Source organism: Rhodamnia argentea, chromosome 2, assembly GCF_020921035.1.
Source record: "Rhodamnia argentea isolate NSW1041297 chromosome 2, ASM2092103v1, whole genome shotgun sequence".
In the NCBI taxonomy this organism is placed as follows: Eukaryota; Viridiplantae; Streptophyta; class Magnoliopsida; order Myrtales; family Myrtaceae; genus Rhodamnia; species Rhodamnia argentea.
In genome coordinates, this window is record NC_063151.1 from 26784742 (window position 1) to 26810003 (window position 25262).

General features: G+C 40.5%; 2 protein-coding genes and 1 pseudogene across 12 annotated transcripts; 2 read left to right on the forward strand and 1 right to left on the reverse strand.

The window, feature by feature from the left end:
• Positions 1-1160: 1160 nt before the first annotated feature.
• Positions 1161-1994, reverse strand: LOC115737573 (PRA1 family protein F2-like). Its single transcript, XM_030669759.2, has one exon. It carries the CDS (start codon positions 1874-1876, stop codon positions 1307-1309), a length of 570 nt encoding a protein of 189 aa, XP_030525619.1. The 5' UTR covers positions 1877-1994; the 3' UTR covers positions 1161-1306.
• A 9910-nt stretch (positions 1995-11904) lies between these two features.
• LOC115737572 lies at positions 11905-15381 on the forward strand (annotated as a pseudogene).
• Positions 15382-17651: 2270 nt separating this feature from the next.
• LOC115737567 (pentatricopeptide repeat-containing protein At5g14770, mitochondrial) lies at positions 17652-24052 on the forward strand. 11 transcript variants are annotated; one of them, XM_048274000.1, is made up of 6 exons: positions 17652-20935; positions 21501-21912; positions 22406-22514; positions 22674-22768; positions 22887-23585; positions 23669-24052. In XM_048274000.1, exon 1 carries the CDS (start codon positions 17743-17745, stop codon positions 20833-20835), a length of 3093 nt encoding a protein of 1030 aa, XP_048129957.1. In that variant the 5' UTR covers positions 17652-17742; the 3' UTR covers positions 20836-20935; positions 21501-21912; positions 22406-22514; positions 22674-22768; positions 22887-23585; positions 23669-24052. The 11 variants fall into 11 exon arrangements, with proteins under 11 accessions (XP_048129957.1, XP_048129956.1, XP_048129961.1 ...); XM_048273999.1 differs by lacking the exon at positions 22406-22514 and having other exon boundaries at positions 22887-22988; positions 23432-23585; XM_048274004.1 differs by lacking the exon at positions 22406-22514 and having other exon boundaries at positions 22887-22988; positions 23435-23585.
• Positions 24053-25262: the final 1210 nt, after the last annotated feature.

Consider the following 25262-nt stretch of genomic DNA (forward strand, 5'->3'; position numbering starts at 1 on the left):
GCTAGACGATAAAGGTTCGTTGGCCTAAGCATGGGTTGGGCCTACCTCCATCCCTAGAGGAGCCATGTGAGGGAGGCTTTGCTTCGCTCCCGCATCATCCGTGGTTAACGAATTTTTGCTCTGAAAATTACTTTATTCTGACGAATTTATGCTTCAAAAGCACTTATAGAGTAGAGTGTATAGTAAAAACTAAAGCCAAAAAAAACCCAAATAAATAATTTGCTAAGTCTCTCTAGAAAATTATAGCATCATGTTAAAATACCTCTTCATGTTAATGATTTTATTCCCACTTGGTTAAAATGTTCGAACGTGGTTTGGTTTAGCTTTTGTTTTATCTTTCACCAAATATGAAATCCGTAACCCTTCATTGTTATTCGATACAGATTCGACTTCATCGGCTTTCCTCCGATCGGTCCGGAGAGAAAGATAAAATAATAAAAGAAAAAGACTTTTAGCTTTACAAAATTACGAAAAAGGAGATATTTTTTCTATTCGAGTACCTTGAATTTTTTTTTAAATGCTTCATATTATATATATATATTCACGAGAGTTTAAAGCTACCGAGCTTAAAATGTCAATGATGTTGGAGATACTTAGGGGACCCTTTTAAACTGCGGAGGCAACAAAAGATGCTTGAATTATTATTGCCTCCAGCTCCCACCATAAAAGTTCCATGGTCCATCAAAATCTTGCAATGTTAAGTATCAGTGTACCGATTCAATTATTTAGGTTAAGTCGGTGGATGAATTGTGTCCACGTCTGTCAAAATGGGGGCCCTTTCTCAATAAAAGGACCTTTTCTTGAACGGGGGCTCCTTCAGCCTCTAAGACGATGTAATTGATCGGTCCCGGAAATAATGAAACGCGGCCGATACATTTAAGTCCACATTCACATTGCAATCGAATCAATTTTCAGATCAACTTCATAAATACATCTTGGCCGGGTATAAGTAATGTTAATTTTATAATCGCGTACTTGACATGAAAGATTGGTTAGTAAAATCCCGGCCGTTGTCGCACATCTAACTATCGAGGTGTGTACAAGCACGACTACAAAAGTGCCTAAACTAATAATACACAAAATCTGAAATGCCGACATTGGAAACTTCCCAGGCAAGAGCTAAAATGATAGAATTCGAAGAAGATGAACAATCGACCCTCTGTTATACAAAAACCAAGTCCAACCCACTCCAATTTGGAAAAAAAAAAAAGGAAACAAATTACAAATAGATGGAGAATCTGGGTAAAAGGAAAGAAATAGAGGGAAAAAACCAAAAAATTTAAGTCACAACTAACAGTCCAAAGGGTCACGAAGACGGAGATCCGACGCTCCCCATCAACCCACGCGTCCCCGCGGCTTCCTCGTCCGCGGACAGGTCGTCCGTCTTCCTCATCGCCGCGTGCAGCACCACCACGACGGCCCCGATCAGGATCGCCACCAGGATGTTCACCGTCGCGTGCGTCAGCAGCAGGAACACGATCGTCAGCACCGACATCACGGCCAGGACCACGCGGTCGTCGATCGTGCGGCCGAACACCGCGAGGGGCTCGTCCCGGAGGAAGTAGAGGAAGAGCCACGCGGCCATCATGACGATGAAGACGATGAGCGAGATCGGGTGCCAGAGGAGGCTGAGGAAGAGGATGAAGAGGAAGACCATGGCGTAGTTGGTGCGGAAGAAGGAGAGGTTGGTCCGCACTCTGGAGAGGGCGTCGGGGAAGCTGGAGGGGAGCCTGAGGGAGCGGATGTCGAGCATGAGCTTCCACGGGCGGCGCTCGGCGAGGCCGGACTTGATCCGCTCCTTCGCGCGGGAGATGAACTCGAGGTTGGCCGGCGCCGAGGAGGCGGAGGAGGTCGGGATTGTGCCGTACGTGGTCATCTTTTGAGTTGGGCTAGGGTTTTTGCGATTGCCGGCGACTGATCGGAGGTCGAAGAAGCAGAGAAAGAAGAGGATTGGGGGAGGGCGAGGGATTGGGGGAGGGCGAGGGATTGGAGGAGGACGTGGGAGGTGGTCAATGGAGCGAATGTGGCAGAGGCGGGGTTTTTATAAGGTGGGTGTGAGGTGCATGGGCTCCAAGTACACCCCCATGTCTATTCTTCCCCCATTTGTGGTAATATTGGGACCCACTTCGAGCCAAACCCCAGCATGGATCGGTCAAAATGAACGGAATTAATTGAAATTCTTGGTCGCAGTAATTGAAATAACTTTTAGGACTCCACCGAGTTATATAGAAAATTTAGGTCTTGACTGCATTTTCTTGAAGAACTCTAGACCTGTACTTGCAAATACGAAATTAGGAACATGAAATGCATTGTGATCAACTCAAGAAGTTTGCTTCTTTGGAAAAGCCATCCAAAGACATGCATAGAGGAGGCAAATTCCTTTGATCCCTGGGTTGGTAGGGCGACTTCGAATGTCGGGAGATTTCTAACTCCTGAATTAGAGGTTGCATGTTCAAACCCTACGAACTGCATGCAAGGTCAAATTTATGATCTTAAAACCGGAAGTCTCAATCAATTCGTAGAGTTTGTGGAGTATGTTCTAACGAACTTTATTATAGTCGGGCCTCCATATCTGCGCCCTCGTTTACGTGAAAAGAAAAAAATAGAAAAGACATAGACAAGTAAAGTTGGCTTGGAGCTGAGCGCACGCCATCACGCCAACGAAAATAACCCAATAACTTCGGCCTGCGAACATTATGACTTCTCGTTCCGTATTCGACCCGCTCCTGCGGCAATCCCGGTGCTAATTGCATCATCACGGGGCGCCCCGAGAAGATTTGACTGATCGTTTCGGCCTTTCGAGAGAAAATTGGGGAAAAACAAGATGAAGTTAGACATGCCCACATGGAGCTCTTGGACATCAACGACGCGAAAAGGAATGCCCCATCGGAGTCCGGCTTTTGCCCATCATCGCATGTGGCGAGTGACTGAGATTCGCGCTCTTTCTACTTGTCATTTGGCCCTTTAGGGACGCGCGGAAGTGATGATTTCCCCAATTATTGGTAGCTATCGTGTCGCAAGCTTGTTATGGCCAACAAGACACTGAAAGACCCTCTCGCTTTGGTGGGTTAGTGCTTGGAACGTAGGCACTTAACCGCTTGCGAGCCAGACTGGGCGTCGACGTTTTCTTCCCAATCAACGATGCGATTCCGTGATGCTAAATCTCTCGCTCGTGGAAATGGAAACGTCCGGAGAATGAGAGGGTCGGTGGAATCCACCCGCGAGTCTCTCCGCTTGTTGGCTCCACCCTCTTGTGATTTTCCTAAAAGGTACGGTTTCTATCTTGTCATGCTAATCCAATTTCGGACTAACTTAGTAAGCATCGAATCTTGGCACAAGTGGATTGCTATGACTTTTGCTTGTTATTACACTTCCTCATTTGTAATTTGCTTTATGTGTGGGAAGAATTTACAAGCTCAATTGGGTACGGATGTCGCCCGAGAATCTACCGGAGTCGATGAAAAAGGCAAATCCAAAAGAATCGGCTCGGAACGATCCTGTTTGTAATTGGCAAGAGTAAAATGCTCTTGTCCAGAGTCAAGCCCCGAGGACGCTAATTTCTCGGGTCATTGAGGGAAATACTCGGGTAGGGGAGGTCGTGTCATTTGGATCGATTGGATTCACCGACAAGTAGTCAAGATCACATTGTATATATGTGTGTGCGTATTCTTTGCATGCAAGGCACTTCTCTCAATCTGTCCCGTTCAACAATTTATAGAGGTGGGTGGAGCCGAATTCGATTGCACGATTTGAGAGAGTTAGAATAGTAATTCGTGATTAGAAATTTAAAGCTAGAATTTCTTACCCTTTTTTTGTGTTATCTATCTATTGTGGTTAGTTGAAGTGCTTCGATCTTCCCCGATTAAGTCAACTGCTTGGGCTTGACAAATCACCACCGCAAAGGGATACTAGTGGGTCGAGTCTTGTAAGATACCTTGCCCCCATCCCGTACAGGTTGATAGGTTGCGATTTGAAATTTGAATAGTGTTGTGGGATGGGCATGGGCCGAATTTGGCATTCATCTTGCGGGTAACCCGAAATTCGAACTCAAGGCCGCCTACTTTATTAACATATTTTTACGCTTTCGAAAAAATATAAGGTCGGTTATGTATCTATACCCCACCCCCTCCCCCCAAAAAAAAAGACTCGTGCAATTCACATTTCTTTTGCAAAAATCATTTTTTTCTACTTCATTTTTTTTCTTGGAAATAAATACGCTGAAAATCTTAAAATATGTCTTGAAAGTATAAAAATGCAATTAAGTTTTTCCATTAACTCCGTCCAACTTGGCTAATCTAAAAACCGATATGATTACTTTTTTTTACTATTTTTTTCTCTCCTATGTGGCGTCGACTACCTAAAACAATAAGTATAATGCTAAAACAACGTCGTTTAGATCTAAACATGATTTTTTTAATCTGAAATTTTTTAAAATTAAACTAAAAAATTAAGAAAAAGAGGAAGGAAGTCAAAACGGGCAGGGCATCCAAGGCCCTGGTTTCCTTCCTTTTTTTTTTTTTGGGTTCTGTATTTCTAAAAATATCTTATTTTTTAATATAACTATTTTTATTTCTAATAAAATATTAAATTTAGATCAAATCAACGTCGTTTTATCAATGCAATCACCAAATAGGAAATAGAAAGTAGTAATAAAAAGATAACGTCAATATTTTTCATTAGCCAAGTTGAATGGAGTTACTAGAAGAAGTTCATTGATTTGACAAATTTTAAGATTTGATTGCACTTCTCATAAGTCTTAGGGCTCAATTGCACCTTCCCGACGAGTTTCGAGATTTTGAATACACTTATCCATTCTCTGTTTTTTCATCTATAGAACCCATACGAGAGTTTTGAAATTGAAATGATTCCACGATCTGGATTTCCATGACAGAGAACTTTGTTGGGAAATTATAAATGATTATGAAGGAAACAAAACTCGTATACTTTGTTAAAAAGAATTTGATTTATACTTTGAGAATTTATTATAGATATATTCCTATGCCTTTTATACATAATGAGCTCAACGCTTTTATTTTGATAAAAGCGGGTTTCACAATAGAGGCAATGTCATATGAGATTCTATGGGAGATATATTTCAATATTCATATTAATCCTTAGTGTTTATGCAATATTACTCTTATTTATTTAGTAGGACAAATTTCCCTCACTAATGGTTAATTATCTAGTTAGAATTCCGTTTATAAGTTAAATTGATTGATTGACAATCAAAAAGATATTCTCATAACTTTCCTCGTGAGACACAATCATTCATAGATAATTTCCTTTGATAATAGCTTAATTTAAGGATTCTAATTTGATTATATAGGCGAACAAATCCTCTCAAACCTCTGATCATTTTCACTTCAACGGCTCGTGATCTTTATTCATCAATCAACCAATGGCTAGTTTTTGAGATTGATCATCGAAGTGGTTCTAGCTTGGAAGACGAGGAGTATATAAAGAGCACTAAGTTCAAAGAAGAGAGATCAAGAGAGGTTTACTTATTCATAATTGTTTATTTACGCTTTTGTTGACACCTAAATTTTGAGCATAAAAAATTAGGGACAGATCTCGCTCCCTAAAAAAAAAAAAAAATCATTTAAATTGCATATAGATATTAGGAGCATCTGCATTAATAGTTTACTAGGTTCATATGGATGCATTGGACCGACGACGGGCGAGGTAAAAGGAATTGGACCAAGTGCGCGGAGAAAGACAATTTAGAGAAGTCTATTATTTTCTTAACGGCCTAAATTTTTTATCGAAAATCTCAACAATATATTGTTTCGATTTTTTTTTCATCACATAGCCGATGGTTTCTGGGGTTCGAATGACGAAAATCTATATTTCTGGTGTGATATATATATAAATAAATATATATATAAAAAAAAGGAAGATGAGCACATACGCTTAAAGATATTCACGCGTCCATATCTGCAGGGGAAACGAAAGGAAGGTGTAAAATAACAAAGAATGGAGATTTCAACGGGGTTGTTTTTTTAAAAATAAAAATAAAAATCAATTCTCCCACCGCTTAGAAAGGGCACATGCATGTCGTCTATAAAAAGAGAGGGGGGTGGGCTTCATCCAGTGTGAAGAGAGGAGAAAAGGGGGCGTGGCGGTACCAAAGGGAGCAGAAAAAGTGAGAAGCCAAGTGAGAAGTTGAGGGAGAAAGATGAGGTCATTGACGCCGGCACCTCCTCCTCAGTCCTTCAAGACAAGTGGCTAGGTCATAGGCTCGAGCGGGTCTTCCTTTTACTTTTGGGCAGATTCGGGCCGAGCCTTACTCGGAACAGTACCGAGGCCCGGCCCGAGAATATGCCTAATTTTTAAGCCGGGCCGGGTCGGGTCGGGCGGCCGCTTTTTGACACCTAATTGGGCAAAAAAAAGGATGGAGAGGGAGGGAGAGAGAGTCCACGGGTCCTTCATTCACAATTCACGTCAGAATTTTGACTGACAAAAAAACACACACGGGACAGAGGCCATTGGAATTTTCCAGAGCTCCACCGTTTGAGAGTTTTTTTTTATTATCGGAGTCCCTGTTTTGTCGTGAAGGAAAAACGAATCAGTCAACCCTTGAGTGCTTTCCCTCATCTTCCAGGCCGCCCTATCTCCAAATCATCCATAGTAACCCCGAGTCCTGATCACAATCACCAACGCTGCGAAATTCGCGTGCTAACTCAGTGAACCATCACGACCACGACCTCTCATCCTCATCGTCGTTGTCCGACGCCATCATTGCCTCTGGTTACCAAGGAGTTCGCCGACGCCGCCGCAACACATTTGCGGAGCTACTACCAGTGTCCACTATAAGCACCCCCAAAGTCAGCCGCGAAGTCCTTCACTGTCTTTGTTCAGCTAGTCCCTTTGGCGAGCGTGATCCGTGAGTTGTCCCGGTCAACCGAGTTCGAAAGTAAACAATATCGGCGGCAACTCGATCGGTAAGTATTAATTTTGCTTGATTTTATTTCCTAATTTTGAATTCGCGTGGCTTTCGAATATGTTCAAGTTTGATTTATTCTAGCTACCTATTTTAAATGTTTTAGAGCTTTGCTTATTTTATTAGACTTAGAAAAACCGATTCGAATTAAAGGAGTGATTCCCTATTGACAAAGTGCATATTCGAACTAATCTTGACCCTTAGATTTGTCTCGATGGCACGGGGGTTTAACGACAAGATTTGATTCTTTGATCCAATCCGTCATCTAATTCAAATTGGAAAATATTTTCAAAAGATCATGCATTATTTTTGATGTGTTTTGGCTTGTCACCTCTAATTTCTCTTAGTAAGATAGGATTTCCTAGATTTCCTATCTCATTAGTTTTTGGTAGTAAATCAAACACATTTGAATCAATCTATAAATCTGTTGGAAATTGCATCACTTTCCAAACATGCACATGCGAATAAAGGGCTAAAAAGATTTTTCTAAAAATTATGGGATTTAATGAAAATTTAATTTCAGAATCTTTTAAGATAATCTTTAACCGACTCATATCGGATTTTCATCAATTTTTTATTTAGAAAATTCATAAAAAAAAATTACCAAAAAAATGTTTCACTCATGTAGTTGCATATAGTTTGGAACATTCTATTCATATAGACTGAATTCATTCTTTTATATATGCATGTCATGTAGGTTTAGTCGCATGACCGTTATATCATTTTCACGTTGCATTGATTCGCCGTGTCATATAGTTTTGCGGTGTCATTAAAGTCTGTCATATCATATAGATCGACATGTCATTTTGTCATATTATTTAGTGCATGTAGTATTAGCTTGGCAATGATGCCATTTTGCATTTGTATGCCATTTAGGTTTTTTAAATCGTCTAGTTTAGTCTAATATCACATGTCATTTAGATTAAATTCATGTCATTTTTGCATGACATGTAGGTTAGAATTTATGTTGTTTTACATTTTTTTTTTAGATTCAAAAACTAAAAAAATTCGTTATGCATCCATATCATGCTAGGAGTAGTCATTATCTATCATGTCATTGGAATAATTGTGCTCTTAGAATACAATCACATTCATGCATTGCATCATTCATTTAAATAAAAAAAATAAGTACATCGTTTGGAACTTTAAATCACAATCCTCAAAAGTTGTTGACTCATATAATTTTCATTGAAATGAAAGGTACCGAAAATGCATTAATAGAAATATTAGCGTAACCAAGTTCCCGAACTCAATGAACCTCTGGTTCATAAAAATAAAGTATTTCTCTTGATACTTAATTTAGGTGTCTAATTAGCCTATGATTAGTGGCGACTCCAAGTCAAATCATTTGCTTGTTAAATAGTGAACCGTAAGTTGTGATTTGGTATGGACTTGGGAGAGTCCGAGTTAAGTTAATTAGATAATTAGCTTGATAATCCATTAGCCTAAAAACTTGATTTTTAGGTCGTGACAACGTTTATTTGAAATCTTGTAGGAGGTGTATATAGAGTCAAGTGTGTATAGTGAGACAATCTCAATAGAGGCAGTACTCGCTTTTGTGGAAGTGCTTGTGGCGATCAAACTTTCTGTAATCTTTTATTTGATTCCTTAGTAGAATCCAGCCGGTAAGCTATTAGTGTGAGAGAATGGATGTAAGCTTATCAAAAGCCGAACCACTATAATTTCTTGTGCATTGTCTTCTACTCTTCACTTGCCTCTATCAACCGTTTAGTAGAGGCATTGCATGGTTCTGTTAATTGCTTTTGCTCCTATCAAACTTGTTTATCTCACTTCCGCATTAATTTTTAAAGTTTGATCACAAACACATATTCACCCCCTCTAAGTGTTAGGTCTAGCCAAACAACAACCTTGTATGGTAGTCACTATTTTGTTGGGCTATTGGACAGTGACCCCTACCTACAAAGGCTTCAATTTGGGCCCTTACCTCCTTCTCTTTTGCTTTCCTTGGCATGTTGGTCCACATAGCGAAAAACAGACATTGCATTATATTTCTTTTGGTCGGAGACATTATATCAATTGAAAAGAGAAGTCTAGTTTGAAATCACAATTTGTCTAGTGACTTCATCATCTTATTTTAGGGGATGAACACCGGGACAATCGACTTTAAAAGTTATGGCACTTGAGAAACTACTTCTAATGAAAACCAAAGACGAATATAAAAATTCCCATAAAAAGTTTCGCAATCCTCAACCGGTTCAATAGGTATCATTTCAATAAGTGCAATCTCTTTTAAAAGTTCCGTTTTCAATGAAAATTTACAAATTTTGTCGTTGGCAGATAAGTTGAACTCATTAGATTTGTAGTTGAAAAGGTATAAAATTTTCGGCTTGAGTGGGTAGTTCTACGTCGGCCTTGCTCGTCTACGACGTCTTGGCCTATGCTCGGTTTCTGAGTCGGGCAGGGAGGAGAATGAACTATTCTTTTTGTTGGTCGAAAGAGAATGAACTGCTGGCGATTCCTAGTTCCTGCACAAAGTTCGTAATTGGAGAAAAGGATTTGCCGCTTGAATAGTTTTACTAAAATGAAGGAACGGATAATGTCTTTACTATCCACGAAAATATTTAAATCTTAATTATTATCGATAATGAACATATTTGTCATTGACTAATCAATAATTATCTCAAGCGATACAAGTCATCATGTTCAAAAGAATAATATCAAATTAATCATCTATTGCAAAATAAGGGGAGAAAATTTCAAATAAGGACACAAATGTGTACTCATTTTCTCAAAAGAGAGTTCAAAGTGAAAATTATTTTAAATAAGGATTTAAAGCGACCATATTAGCCTCAAAGAAGGATTTAACGTCGCGTGGCGAGCCAATGGCATTTTTGTCTTTTTATTTTTCATCCCTCTCTCTCTCTCTCTATGTTTATTTTGTTTTTCTTTTTGCCGGGCAGCCACTAGCTAATGCCCGAAGAGGACTAGGGTCGTGGCCCTTGCCGACGCCGACAAGGGCTACGACCTTGCTAGTGGTCGGCAAGGGCTTGCATTTCCTTGCTCGGAGGGCCGGCAAGGGTCGTTGAGCCCTCGGTGCCGCAACAAAGGAAAAAAGAAAGAAAAAAGAGAAAAAGGAACAAAAAATTTATAATTAAAATTATCTTTGGACGAAAATACGCTTGATCGATCGAAATATTGAGGTTATGCCCTCATTATATACCGTTATAGCATTTTTAAGCATTTATTTGAATTAAAATTCACTTTAAATTATTTTTTAAGAATATAATTTTTTTTTTTGGGGGGAGGTTAATTTTTAAGAATATGAGGTTACTTCAAATCTTTATTTGAATTTTTCCCTAATTAATGTCGATGGAAATCATGGGGTTTACGTGAATCATCCTTGTTCTTTAATCTTTTTCAACAACGCGTAACACCCACGCCCCCAAGTGGGATGCTGACAGCGGAACTCATCCATATCCGTCCTACTCACCTCCATATCTCCTTAGTCGACAAAAAAGGTAAAAAAAAAAATCCATAATCATCACATTCTATTTAAGGGAGTTAAAAAAAAAAATTCAAAACCTGAAGAAAAAAAAAAGCCTTTTATCCCAATTGCCACGTCATCTTAATTCTACTTTTGGTTTTGTTTGCTCGTCAATAATTATCTCCAAAGTGTGGGGACCACCCCAAATAAACAATTCGATTTTTTTTTTAATTTTTATTTTTTCATTTTCGAACGGAATGGGCACATCATCATGATTAAAAATCAGGAGGATAGCACGCAATGATGACTTGACAAGTTTTGTATGGAGTCGTGGTCGTGGACCCAGTCTTCAAATACGGGGTCGTATGGCCCACCTGCTCGGATGAGGTTGAGATACTCGTCGTTGCTCCTGAGGATCGAGTTAAGATATGTAGGAGAACCATTCTATTTCTTTAATTGCATTTTCCCTAAAACAAAAAAAAAAAAGAGAATCTTGTTTGCTAACGTAAATGATTCTGATTCTGATCTAGATTCTATTTTCGGAATTGATTTTAGAAAATCAAAATCAATTTTAGAGCAAAATTCCGAAAAAAAAAATTGATTTTGAAAAAAAGAATCACTTTTAAGAATCATAAAACATAATAAAGTCTCACATATCTCACTTTTCCCTTTTAATTCTCTCATCACTTTTCCCTTAACCTAATAAAAATAAAATATAAATATAAATATAAAAAAAATTCGAATTTAAAAAATCACAAAAAATTTAAAAAATCCCTAAAAGTAGAAGAAGCTTAAATTATGCTAGTTTGACATCATTTTCATAAATTTGGACCTAAATTTCATAGATTTCACTCTTCTACAAAAATTATTGCAGTAGATGAGGGCATCCAACATAGGGATTAAAACAAACACCCGCTAACATTTAGGATAGAAGCTAAAATGATAAATGAAGAGTTCTTAATATAGGGAACTCTCATGTTTCAATCGAACTTCGAACGTCATGTATTAAAATTTGTGTTTCGTTTATGACATGCTAAAAAAAATGTATTTTAAATTATTTTAGTGTGCATTGGAAATTAGTCTTCAATTTAGGATGAAATTTTACAAAGTAACTATATAGTTATTTGACTTAAATGAAAAAAATTAGGAAGAGAAACCGTTTTTCGAAATAAAAATTTTGTGCAATTATCAAACACGTTTTCATTTCAAGAACAAAAATTTTGGATAGTTATCAAACGCGTTCTGATTCTCTAAAACTAATCCAGGAATATAATAAAAAAAATTCATTTTAATCAGAATCGGAAACATAATGAGTACCACACGTAGCCTTATTTTGGCTTGAACCAAATCAATCATTCGCGTTTCCCCAATTTTAAAATACGATATTCATATATTCATCTCTTGTTTATTCTGAAATTCAAAAAAGGAGCCGATTAAATAATTTCGTTCAGATTAATTACGAAACGACAGCGCTCGATAGTCGATATAGCGTTATTTGGAAAGTGGGGACAACCAAACGACTAAGAAGAGGCTGTACGAAATGATAATGCTGGAAAAGACGAGAGAGAACTGGCGACTGCCTCGCGCCTGGGGGCTCCTCCGTCTGCTCCGAGTTGCGGCTGCTGCAGCAACCACAGGGGTCGGAGCCGAAGCCAGGAGCCGAACCGTTGCAGAGCAGCTCGTCGTCGTCGTCGTCGTCGTCGTCGCTGATACGCAGCCTCTGCAAAATCTGAACTGCCATGGCTTCCTCGACCAGCGCTCTGGTACTCTCTCGAAACGTGATGACACCGGTTTTCCTACTTCCCTTCTTATTTTTTTCTCTTCTTGCGTGTGATTTTTTGTTTTCCCCTTTTCCTGTTGTTTTTCGATTTTGATGACGTTTTCCGTGTGCGTTCGATTCGGCGGTTCCCACAAGGGACCGGGCTCTTTAACGATCGGCGAGCGGCTTTGCGCGTTGGCGATCCCGCTCCTCGGCTTACTCGAGGCCGTGGTCGTGAAATTCTCGCGCTGCTTCGACTCCGACCGTCGTCGGAGGCACTGCTACACTTTCGACGAACTCTCCCGCATCGCTAAGAACACGCCATGTCTCTCTCTCTCTCTCTCTCTCTCATCATCCGTTCCTTTATTGTCGTTGCATGACAAGGGATTAGTCGAAAACGTTGAGCTGATTGAGCGCCATTCGGTTGTTTTGGTTTTCTGCTGCAGTTTCTGTCAATGAGATCGAAGCCCTGCTTGAGCTGTATAAGAAGTTGAGTAGCTCGATCATTGACGACGGCCTGATCCACAAGGTGATGTAGCATTTATTGAGCTTTCCTTTATCAGGCCGTTTGATGAGTTGCAGTCGTGTAAGTTGTGGAAATGGTTGAGTATGTGGAAGTGGGAGCACAATTGGTTCACAGAGATTGATAAGCTTAGGCCTCTAACTTGTTGCCGCTTATCGAATTGCTTACGGAATTTACAAAGAGAATTGCCTAATTAAAGAAAGAGTAGTCTCTGGTCTGCGAGGAGCAAGTGCAAAGAAGTTCAGGTTTATGTCAGTAAAACATCGAGTCAATATAATCACCATTATCAGTTAAAATACAATCACTGTTCTAACAAGCATCATGTAAGTTGACTAAGTGTAACTTGGAGTTTGATCTACTCACCTATAGTGCTTCATTTTAAGAGTATTTCACTTGCCGATTTCACAGGAAGAACTGCAGCTGGCACTATTTAGAAAAGCAGCGGGCAAGAATATTTTTCTAGACAGGGTAATTCCCAATTCTGTTTTTATGTCAATCGGGGAGATTTTCACTCAATCAGATTCATGGTTTCCATTGGATTGATTTTTTTGACAGAGCCATATCATGTTGTCCTCATTGAAATATTACTCAGGTCGACTTGAAGAGTTCTTTCATAAATAGAGCGCAAAATGAGTACTCGTGAGCAAATTGCCATGAAAATGCTAAATAAACAGTATCTATTTTGACAAGGGGAAGGGCCAGGGATTATGCGATGGAAATCTTTTTTAACTTTGATAGTATTTGTGTAAGAGAAACGCTAAAATGGTAATTTTTTTTCTGAACTCTCACATTTTTTCTGGTCATGAAATAAAAGTGGGACAACTTTGTGCACTTAATGGTTAGTGCCGTCAATAGCCAACATGTACTCCTAAATTGGTGTTGCTTCAGCTCAGTAGATTTCAACTGCCACGGCATCCTTCATTTGTCGTTTCACCAAATTCATAGTTCATTAGTTAGCTAATTGAGGAAGTTGTTCTGTTGGGCATCTCTTCACACTGTTTATGCCTCCTGTAAATGTAGCCAAGGAAGCCCATCTTGGTTGTGTAAACTCTAAGCTGCCTTTGGTGCACTTGGGTTTCCTGGATATATTTCATTTATTTTGCTCAAAAGGAAGTGGTCCCCATTCCCAGGAAGTTACTTTTTATTGGACTTAATCTGCATGAAACACGAGTTGCTGAGGGCTGCTGCTTGCTTCCGTCCTTTACTTTTGTAGTCCTTTAAATCCTTAACTATCCTTAAAATGGCAAGCAAGTCTCTCATTGATAACTTTGCTTGCTTATTCCTATTATTATGTAATTCAATGGATTTATTTCGTGATAATGTCTGTAATTTAGGTTTTTGATCTTTTTGATGAGAAGAAAGGATGGTGTTATAGAGTTTGAGGAGTTCGTTCGTGCACTTAGTGTCTTCCATCCATGTGCCCCTATGGAAGACAAAATTAACGGTAAGTATCCAGCTGGCATTTTGTTCATTATGTTCAGTATCCATGTGCCCCAATAGTTGATAAAACTATTCCACCCGGCATTTGCAGTTGCATTCAAGTTGTATGATTTGAGACAGACTGGTTATATTGAACGGGACGAGGTAAGTATCTAAATTGATATGTTCAGACTGAAGGTTCATGCTGTTTTATCTATCTCGGAGACCAAGTATTATAATGTTCTCAATTTCTTGTATGCTTAACCTTAAGGTCTCTTGGCTGCTTGTGCTTCAAACTGACCTGCTAGCTAGCAATGCATGGCATGCACTTGTTCAGGTTAAGCAAATGGTGGTTGCCACTTTACAGGAATCAGGTTTATCTGTGTCTGATGAAGCCATTGAAGCTATTATAGATAAGGTGAAAACTTTGTTGAGGATTGATATTGGCATGCCTATGTGTAGCATTGGGTTCCATGAATGTCTTTTTCTTTCTCTTTGAACTATGTAGACATTTGAAGATGTTGACATAGACAAGGATGGCAAAATAAGTAGAGCAGAGTGGATGGCTTTTGTTGTTCGGCACCCAACGCTTCTGAAACATATGACTCTTCACCATTTGCGGTAAACAATGCTAAACATGTTTCGAGTGTTTTGGTTTTCATTAATTTGATTAAATACGGGAATATCCTGATGCCTACTTTACTTCAACCTTACCTAGGTTGCTATTTTTCTGTTTCCTGCGCTTCCATTGAGTTTGCATTTCTTTGTTTGGTCATCCTCAGGGACGTTACTACAGCATTCCCTAGTTTCATTTTCAACACGGAAGTTGACGAATGATGGGTGTGACAATTATTCAACCTCTTGATCAAGAAGAACCAAGGTCGCAAGCCTGTCGCAGCTGCATTGTTGTCCAAGACTGCGAGGGACTTCCGACAGGTTATTGTTTATCTCAGAGAAGAAGGCCCTATTAATAACTCAACTACTGCTACGCAAACACTGAGCTTCTCTTGATAACGCCATTTCCCTCGTCAAACTTTAGCTCTCAATTCATCCTCGGTGCGAGGGCACTCGTCCAATCTCCTCGGTCAACAAACTACATTAATTCTTTTGATTCGTTTATCAACCAATTCATCTGTCATTTGTATTTTTTCCCCCTCTCTGCCCTCCTCTATTTTGCTGTATAGACTGCCGAATTAGAAGATATCTGAGGACTTTTGAATGGATCTCACAGGTCTCTTTGTGGCAATTTGGGACATTGGCTTTTGCTCATCATTAAACTAAAATGGCTTTATATGGAGTACGGCAACCGGCGAAGTTGTGTTGTGCAGAGACGCTATGACGGTCACCCGTCAAAGAAGGAAAAAGAAAATCCGACAGATGGCTATTCCTACCGAGTCTCCGAACAAAAGTATCGAAGTGAATCGAATGCTAGCTATAAGGGAAAATTTCAAAAAATGACCTAAAATGTCTTTATATTTTTAAATAAAGGCCTAAAGTGGATCTTGTTTCAATTAAGAGTCTGAAGTGTTCTTTTTATTTCGATGAAGGGCTTGATCAGGGCATTGTTGTCTTTTTACATTTTCATCTCTCTTTGTGTCCATTAAAAGCATCTGATAACCCCATTTCCCACTTCACCCGTACTTCCCTGTCCATCTCCTGCCGCGCACTTCCCACCGCCTCGCATCCCCTCTGTTCACGTGTCCAACCCCACTGGAACCCCTTCCGTCCGGAATGGCTGGTATGAATTTGAAGTTTCCTAGTTCCCCTACCTCCTGTTGAACTGCTCCGGTGAGAGCAGGGGCTCGGGATCGCTGCAACTCAGCCGGCTCGACGAGAACCTCGTCGGCCTCGCGAACATGGGGCTCGCGATCTGCTTGCTCCACCGCAACGATCCTCCACCTCCGCTGGCACCGCTCGAGAACCTCATGCTCGACTCTGAAAGCGGGAAGAAGGCCTTCTCCTCCTCTTCGCTTGAAGAACCACGACTTCATCCCCTTGTAGTATCAGAACAAGAAGACCCTGGGCTTGGGTAAGGAGCCGAACGGCGACATTCTGTTGCTCCAGAACCCTCTGATGCCTCCCCGTCGGTACCTCCATGGCGAGGCCGTCTCGGGCTCCAAAACTAGCCTCTCCAACGCCAAGCTCCTCACGAAGCCAAACGAGTACGATCGCTTCAGCAGGAAGTCCCTCGCGTCGCTCGTCAATCCTCTGATAACGGGTTCTTCTGGGCGATTGTTTCGGAATCTTTGATCGTCGTTCTTCGAGGTTACTGTGGTGGCTGTTTAGGTTGTTGAGGTTGTTATGCCGGGATTTTTGAGGATGATGTGGGGATGTGTCCTCGTCGGCTCGGTTGTATCCTCACCGCCATTAGAGGGACGAATGGCGATTCTGGCAGGAGGAATATCCCGGCACTGTAGAGGGGGCAGTTGGCGTTTATCTATGGTTTCAATGTCAGGCCCGGCAGGGGGATGCCCTTCCTCGTCGGCGGCGGCGGTGCCGGCCCTCGCCTGGGCTGACAGGCCGCCAACGGCCACCGGCGGACGGGTGGAGAGAAAATGGCAGACAAGAGAAAGGAAAAAATAAACAATTTTTTTAAAAGGTAAAAGACGAAAGAAGTGAAAAGGCTGGTCGGCTCTTTATTGAAAAAAGAAATATTTTAAGTTTATTTTAAAAAATGGTTATGGGCTTTTTGAAATTTTCCTATATATAAAACAACATTAGATTTTCCGATGGACAAGTCAAAACTTAACTTTGGAACTGAGGTTTTTACGTCAAATCCGAGTAATTTGTCGAGAGTGTTTTAACACAAGGTCGTTAACAATTTAGAAGTGATCTTACTCTCATGTCCTTCACTGTTTGTAATAAGTATTTGATGGGTTGAGTTATTATATGTATCAATTATATTTATTAAATGAGTCATAAATAATAAAACCCAAAATAATACGAGTCGTAAATACGTTTACAATTTATTTACACCCAACTCAACTCTAAAATTCTTTCTTCATTCTCTTTGGCACTTGCCCAATCCATACTCTCACGTCGATTAAATATAGAAGTACTTGAGTAATATGCGTTAGGTCGAGTATGCGTTGGGTCGATATAGATTATTAGGTTTGTTTTTTTTTTTCCGTCGAAAAACATTAGATTTCTATTGCATGGAATTGTGTCAAAACGAGTTAAACGAGTCAATTTAGGTCGGATCATTTCCAAACCGATCCAAATCCGACTTGATCTACCCGTTTAACGGACCTACTGATGAGCAAGGACACGCTCCATTTTGTTTTGATCTGACCATAGTTTTGATTGGATCGGATTTCTTTGAAGAAAGATGGTTTTTTCCTTGAATGATTTCTATTATTTCACTTTTGATTTTTTTTTCCCTAATTCGCAGCGCTCGCACTTACTTTTCTTATTTAACCCGAAACATCTATATAATTTACATTTCTAATTTCTTTAAATCCCGAAATACTTACGGGCAATTTTCGTGTTCTCCCATTTTGGAGGGGAAGTCCGAAATCGAGGAGAACTCCTTCGCGTTTGACTGAGTTGAGAACTCCTTCTGACTGAGCTAGCAGTCCCGGGAGTAGAAGCAGAAGAAAAGATGGAACCTCCGTAATTGTTCCCACATCTCCAGCTTCGATTCTCTCGCTTCTCCGATGGCGATGAGGCACTTCAGAAACCGATCCAACACCCTGCTCGTTCGTCGCTTCACCTCTCCCCTCTCTCCTCCGCCGCCCAATCTCCTCCGCGGCCGCGACAACCGCCATTTGGCCCCCTCCAATCCCGGTCCCTCCGGCAACGTCTCAGTCCCGCTTATTCGCAGTCACTACACGATGATCCCGCCTTCCAAGTCGCGCCTCTACGCCTCCTTCTTCTGCACCCTCATACACCTCTTCTTGACCTGCGGTAGGTACGCCAAAGCCGTGGACGCCTTCGCCTCGATGCGGAGCCGCGGGATCGTTCCCGGCTTGGCCTCGTGGAACCGGCTCATCCACGGGTTCAATGCCTCCGGTTTGCTCTCTCACGTAGGGCTTCTCTACTCGGAGATGATCGACTGCGGCGTTGCTCCTAATATCTTCACTAAGAATGTGGTGGTCCACGCTCTCTGCAAATCGGGGGACGTGAATTCGGCCCTTGGGTTGCTTTGGAACGACGCGGATGTTGATACGGTGACTTATAATACGGTCATGTGGGGATTCTGTAGGCTAGGTTTGGCGAGGGATGGTTTTGGGTTGTGCTCGGCTATGGTGAGGAGCGGAATTAGTCTTGATTCTTTTACTTGCAATATATTGGTGAAGGGATTTTGTGATATTGGGATGGTAGAGTATGCCGAATGGGTCTCGGAAAATTTGGTTAGTGGGGGGATTAGCAGGGATGTGATAGGTCTGAACATTTTAATTGGTGGGTATTGCAAACGAGGTGATGTGAGTTGTGGACTCGAGTTAATGGATGCGATGAAAGGGCAGGGTTTGTTGGCCGATATTATTAGTTATAATACTTTGATCAATGGGTTATGCAGAGTTGGTGATTTTGTTAAGGCTAACGGACTTATTGAAGAAATTTCTAGGATTAGTGCTACACAAGATGGAGAGGGTTGTGGGGATTTGCAAGCAAACCTCATTACGTACACTACACTCATAAGTTCGTACTGTAAGAATAAGAGCCTCGATGAAGCATTCTCCTTGTATGAGGAGGCGGTCATGAGTGGGTTTTTGCCTGATGCTGTTACTTATGGTTCGATCGTTAATGGCCTCTGCAAATGCAGTAGATTGAGCGAAGCAGGGGTGCTCTTAGGGGAGATTGAGGATATGGGGATAGATCATAATCATATTGTGTTTACTACTTTGATTGACTCTAATTTGAAAAATAGGAAATATGCAGATGCTCTTGCACTTGTGAGCCAAATGATAGTTCGTGGGATAGTTTTTGACGTTGTTGTGTATACTTCTTTGATGGATGGACTCTTTAAGTTAGGAAATGTCGAGGAGGCAGAGAAGTTGTTTAGGACTATCATGAATGACGGTCTAGTTCCTAATTACATCACCTATTCTGCACTGATCAACAACTGGTCCAAATTAGGCTATATGGATATAATAGAACGGACACTAGAAAAGCTCGAGAATGAAAATATTGCACCAAATATCAGGACATATACTTCCATTATATGCGGCTACATTAAGAAAGGCATGTTTGATGGAGCTGTCAGTATCAAGACGAAGATGGATCGGCTAAAAATATTTCCAAACATATATACTTATGCTGCTCTAATTGACGGCTTCTTTAAAGGAGGTAGACAAGAGGTTGCTCTTGGTCTTTACAGTGAAATGAAAAGAAGAGGTTTGGAAGAAAATGAGTTTGTAGTTGATGCTATTGTGAACAACTTGAAAAGGGAAGGAAAGATGGAGGAAGCTGAAGAGCTCCTTAAAGATGTTGTATCTAGAGGTCTATTGCTTGATCGAGTGAATTATACATCTTGGATGGATGGCTTGTTCAAGGTAGGGAAGGAGTCAGATGCATTCAAGCTCTCTCAGGAAATGATGGAAAAAGATGTTGGATTGGATGTTGTTGCATATAATGTGTTAATCAAAGGTCTTTTGAAGCTTGGCAAAAATGAACTGGAACCTGTGTTTGCTGAAATGAGAGAGATTGGTTTGACTCCGGACCATGCTACATACAATACGGTGATAAAAGCATGTATTGAGAAAAGGAACTTGGATAATGCTCTCGAACTTTGGAATGACATGGAGATCTCTGGGTTAACTCCGAACCTGATCACATATAACATTCTCGTGAAGGGACTCTGTGAAGCTGGTCTGATAGAAAAAGCAATCTACGTGGTCAACAAGATGCGCATCCACGGCTTATGCCCTACCTTCACTATGTATAGGGCTTTGCTAGATGAATCCTCAAAAGGCAGGAGGGCCGATGTAGTTTTGCAAATGCACGAGAGACTTTTAGGAATGGGGCTTGAACTCAACCAGGCAGTGTGCAACTATCTCATAATTACATTTTGCAGGCTTGGGATGACCAAGAGAGCCACTTCGGTTTTGGAAGATATGAGGAAAAAGGGGATCCCGTGTGATATAGTTACATACAATGCTTTGATCCTTGGGTATTGCAAGGGAAGCCATCTGAATAAAGCTTTTGCTTTATACTCTCAGTTGTTGGTTGAAGGGGTTTCTCCAAATAGTGTGACATATAATACTCTTATGGGTGGTCTGACTTCTGATGGTTTAATGAGAGAAGCAGATGAATTATTCGGCGAAATGAAGAGAAAAGGCTTACTTCCTGATGCTATGACATACAATACGTTGATTACTGGCCATGGTAAAGTTGGAAACAGAAAGGAGTACATGAGACTCTATTGTGAGATGATAACTAAAGGCTTTGTTCCAAAAACCAGCACTTATAATGTGCTTATTAGTGATTTTTCTCAGGTGGGGAAAATGGAACAGGCTAGAGAGCTGATGAAAGAGATGCAAGCGAGGGGTGTGTCGCCTAACTCTGCAACCTACGATATTCTAATTTGTGGTTGGTGCCAGCTCTCCAATAAGCTGGGGCTGGATAAAGTGTCCAAAAGGTCATACAAGGCGGAGGCGAAAAGACTACTAACTGAGATGGATGAGAAAGGATTCATTCCATGTGAAAGTACCCTCTCCCATATCGGTTTTACCTTTTCAAAACGTGGGAAACATGTTGATGCTGAAAGGTATTTGGCAGAATTGTACAAAAGGAGAAGTATGGATTGAATGTACTTTAACCAGGTGAGTGGATACACCATATGCTGGTATCGACCTCTTCAGTGGCTAGGACTATCTGTATAGCAGGATAACCTTCAGCTTCCATGGGGTATGCTCTTTGATGAATTTACTTTTTTATTCATTTCATCTTTTTCATTTTTCACATATACGCTCGTGTGCATATGCATATGTTTTGGGCTCATTTTTTTCTTAATCTTTTTGTATGTTCTGGGAGGTGATTGCAGATTTCGAGGTTTTGAATGTATGCGCAGCAGCAAGTGCTTATATTTGTGTTTTTGCATGTGCTTGTGCATTCAAGCAGAAGTCCCTTTCACTAAATCTATTTGTACACCTCTTCTGCTGCTGGATGATTTTTTTTTTACCACCTTAACATTAACATACAATGTATTCCTGAGGATGTCCGTCTTTATTGGAATATCAGTCAACTGTGTGCTCTGCCGCGGAAGCATTCCTATAGCTGTTCAGTGAATTAGGAAAATCTTCATATGCATCTTCAGGCAGTTAGGAAGATGCCAACACCAGATATTGTGGATGCAGATTGGAAACAATTGAGAGTTCCGTTTTCGTTCCGTTCTTTTGTATAGCTGTTGCCTCAACAATAACTGCCACTTTGAAATCAAAAGCATAAGAGATAGAGTAGGCATGAGCACTAGGAAGATCACCATCCAGAATATGATGAGAGCAAGCAGTCATCTAGCCTTCCTTATATGGATCAGTCTTCTTAGGTGATTTGTCCTCTGTTCCGTTGAGAAGATTATACAAAGGAATTCCTACCAGGGTGTGGGTCAAGAGAGGAGTTCTCCATTCCTTTTGTTCATCCTGAATACACACTTTCTCCTTGTTGCTCTCTCCAACTTACAAGCAAGGCATCCTGTCTGTATTCAGGTATCTTCATTTCCCCGAGGGAAGGATTCGTGCTGCAGCTATATGAATAACAATTCCATCTCTTGAAAATCTGACTTCATCAAATGTCTTCCTCCCCTAAGTACTCGACTTCCTGGAATTTTTTTGGTGAAGCATATCCATTGTAATTTAACCGCTTTCTTAAGCTTTTGTATATACACTGTAACTCAACCCCCTTCCTTTATTCTATTTATATTATGTCTTCTGTCTTGTCATTCCTCTTTTCCTTTTCCGTGGTTCTAACTTGTCATGAAGGAATGGCAGACGTGCATCTAGGTAGGTGGAATTCTTTTGGATCTGATTTCTGGGAAGTATTAAGGTTTTGACCAAGTGCTTATGACTGGAAATGAATCAACAATCAGCTTAGGATTGCTTATTTGCATCACATGAATGCTGGTTGCCATGGCACCTGATTCTAGTGTCTTTTGCTGCATGAATTTCGTGGAGCTAATTTGCATAAGGCTGGTTCTGGTTGTTAATTCATCTGTTTTCATTTCCACTTGTATGTTGAAGGTTTGTAAAATCATCAACTCTGTTCCTGCCCAGATATTTGCAGATGCTGATACTATTTTGGATGTTCAAATGGATGTGAAATTGAGAAAGAGCAATGTTAAATGGTAGATGCCTAAAGTTGTTTGTTTGTTTTCTCCCAAAGGATTAAAGGAATGCCTGGGTTAACGGAGTGCCTAAAGTTTTTTCCCAAAGGGTTAAAGGAATGCCTAAAGTTTCTATAACATCTTTATTATGGGCCTATCACACTGGAGGTGCAGAATCTGATTGCCTGGGTTAAAGGAATGCCTAAAGTTTCTAAAGCATCTGTTTTCGTATCTGTTCTTGAAAATTGAGCGCATCATACTACTAGGTGCCAGAGATCGCTTGATAGAAGAAGTTCTTCATCCTTCAGGTTAGCTGCGTAAATGCAGATGCAACTTCAGCTCTTGCTGGGGGACCTGCTGAGATTTAACGCCATAAAAATGGTGTTTAAGCATACCTCAGAGTTCAAATCAATGCAACTTAGGTAATCTCTCTCTCTCTCTCATGCCCCCACACGCATGCATGTGTGTGGATACATGTTCCTGTCCTTCACCCTTTGTTTTCAGCTGTTGATGCGTTCTAACAGCATTCTATTGTATCAGTCTATGATTGGACACTGTCTCGGAGCTGCTGGAGGCTTGGGAGCCATTGCAATGGTGAAAGCCATCACAACGGGGTGGCAATGTCCCACTATTAACCAGTTTGTATGTACTTTATGCTTAATGCTTATTATTGAATAGCTCTAAGCTGTGAACTAGGAAGAGAGTGCTTGTTAGGCTTCATTGTGTATGGAATGATTGGATGAAGAGACCCATGAAAATTCCCGCTAAACTAAGCTTAAATTTGTTTGGCAGATGTCACTGAAATCTGACAAACTCTTAGTAAAAACTGGAAAGAGAGTGCTTGTGAAAAAAGAAGCCTCAAGTAATTAGTGTTGTGGCCGAAAGGAATTTAAATGCGGGGCAAAAAACATATTTAAGCAAAGTTTATACATGTTTATGGATGAGAACTTATTCTAATGAGGAAGCAAATGACAAATGACTAATGTAACTTGTAATATTAAGCATTGGTTAACTTATTCATTGGAGTCTTCTCCTTCCTGTCTCATGCATACAAATTTTTGCTTGTGTGATCAACTATGTTGTAGAAGATCTTTGCTTCGGTAGAACAGTGTTAGGCAGCTGGCCGGGGTCTGTTACCTTTGAGTCTGTGGCATTTAACTCATCATCGGGAGAATCCCGAGACCTCTGTGGAGTTTGACACTGTTACAAACAAGAATCAGCAACATGAAGTGAATGCTGGTGAGTCATTACCCGAATATGGTACGATATTGACATCGGTTTGAATGGTAGATCTCAGGTTAATTGTGCATTTATTGTTGCAGCCATTTCAAATTCGTTTGGATTTGGAGGAAACAACTCGCTGGTGGCCTTTTCAGCATTCAACCCTTGATTATGCCGCTATTGTTATGAATACCCTGAAGAATTCATCTTGTTTGTTTGAGATGCCAGAAGTAATTTCTCACCGAGAGCTGCCTTCTGCTAATAGTCTAGAGTTGCTGCATACCTTGCATGTCATTTGCAGGTAATCAGTAATTAATAATTGCCACATCCAACTCTGGGGGAAGAACTTTTTATGTCTGTTCTTTCTTTCTGTATCACTAGAAGCTATTTACTAGTTGTAAACGATTTGCTTCATCTTTGGGTCTTGCATTGGCAAAGGATATGCTTTAGGCTATCGTTATATTAGTGATGATTTATGATTTTGGGATCTTTAGGTATCTTATTCTGTTATTGGGGGTGATGGAGGGGTATCTTCCCAAAAAATTTATTTATCTGGACAACTTGGTTCTGGTAGAAGTGTGTGTTTTCTCTCTTGTGGATTGACACATTGCTGGTAGTGTACAATTTCTGACATGGGATAGGGCCCCTCGCTAATGTACTGTCCGAGGATGGCACTGTGTCTTAAAAGAGGCAAAATGGTGATTAGGGTTGGTAATTGGTAGGGTCTGACTTGTTTGTAACATTGGCAATGACCACTTGCATACCCGATTCGCTAGTGATTTTTCGGGAGCACTCAACTTTGCAAATGGTATTTGGATAAATCTATGCGAAAGTTAAGATTTGTAATAATCCGGAGGATTTGGTTATAAAGTGAATAGAATCCTCTTCTAAACGAGTTTAAGCCTTGTTCTCTTCTTATTTATTCCGCAGAAATTACCAAAAAAGTTTAAAACTCAGACATTTCAATTTGACCAATTTAGTCCTAAATTTTTCTTTAATTTGCCAATTGAGCTATTCCGGCCAATTTTGGTTGTGAATCGGTGACAAGGATGATAGGCATCCTTCGTAGCACGGCCACGTTGACATGAACAATTTGTAATTTCTTTTGTCTTTTGAGTATTTCATTTTATTTTTTCTTTGCTTTGTTTTTTCAATTTGTTGGTGAGGGTCATTGGCAGCCCTTGTCGGCTCCCAAGGCCTCATCTACGATCGGTGGGGTCGCAAAGGCCCTTGCCTAGGGTCTTCATGGCCACATTGACAACAGAGGAGGGCGCAAAGGCCCTCGCCTATCTAAGCGATGGTCACGGAGGCCTTGCTCAAGACCTTCGGTTAGTGAGTGATTGGCAAGCCTCGTTGGTGATTCTCGCCAGCAACAATGAAAAGAACAATGGAAAGACAAAAGAAATACTAAAACGATGAAAAAATTGTTCATGTCAATGTTAACCATGTCACTTAGGACGGTCGTCTTGGCCGAAATTGGCCGAAATGATTCAATAGGCAAATTGTTAAAATGTTTAGGATCAAATTGGCCAAATTAAATATCTACGATTGAATTGACACGGGTGCAATAGTTTTAAGGGCTTTTTTGAAATATTTTTCCCATTCCAAACCACGGCAACCATGTTCTTGCCCATATGTGTTTCATGTGTTTTAGGAAATACTCTGTATATTTAAGGGTAAGTACCCAATTGTCTG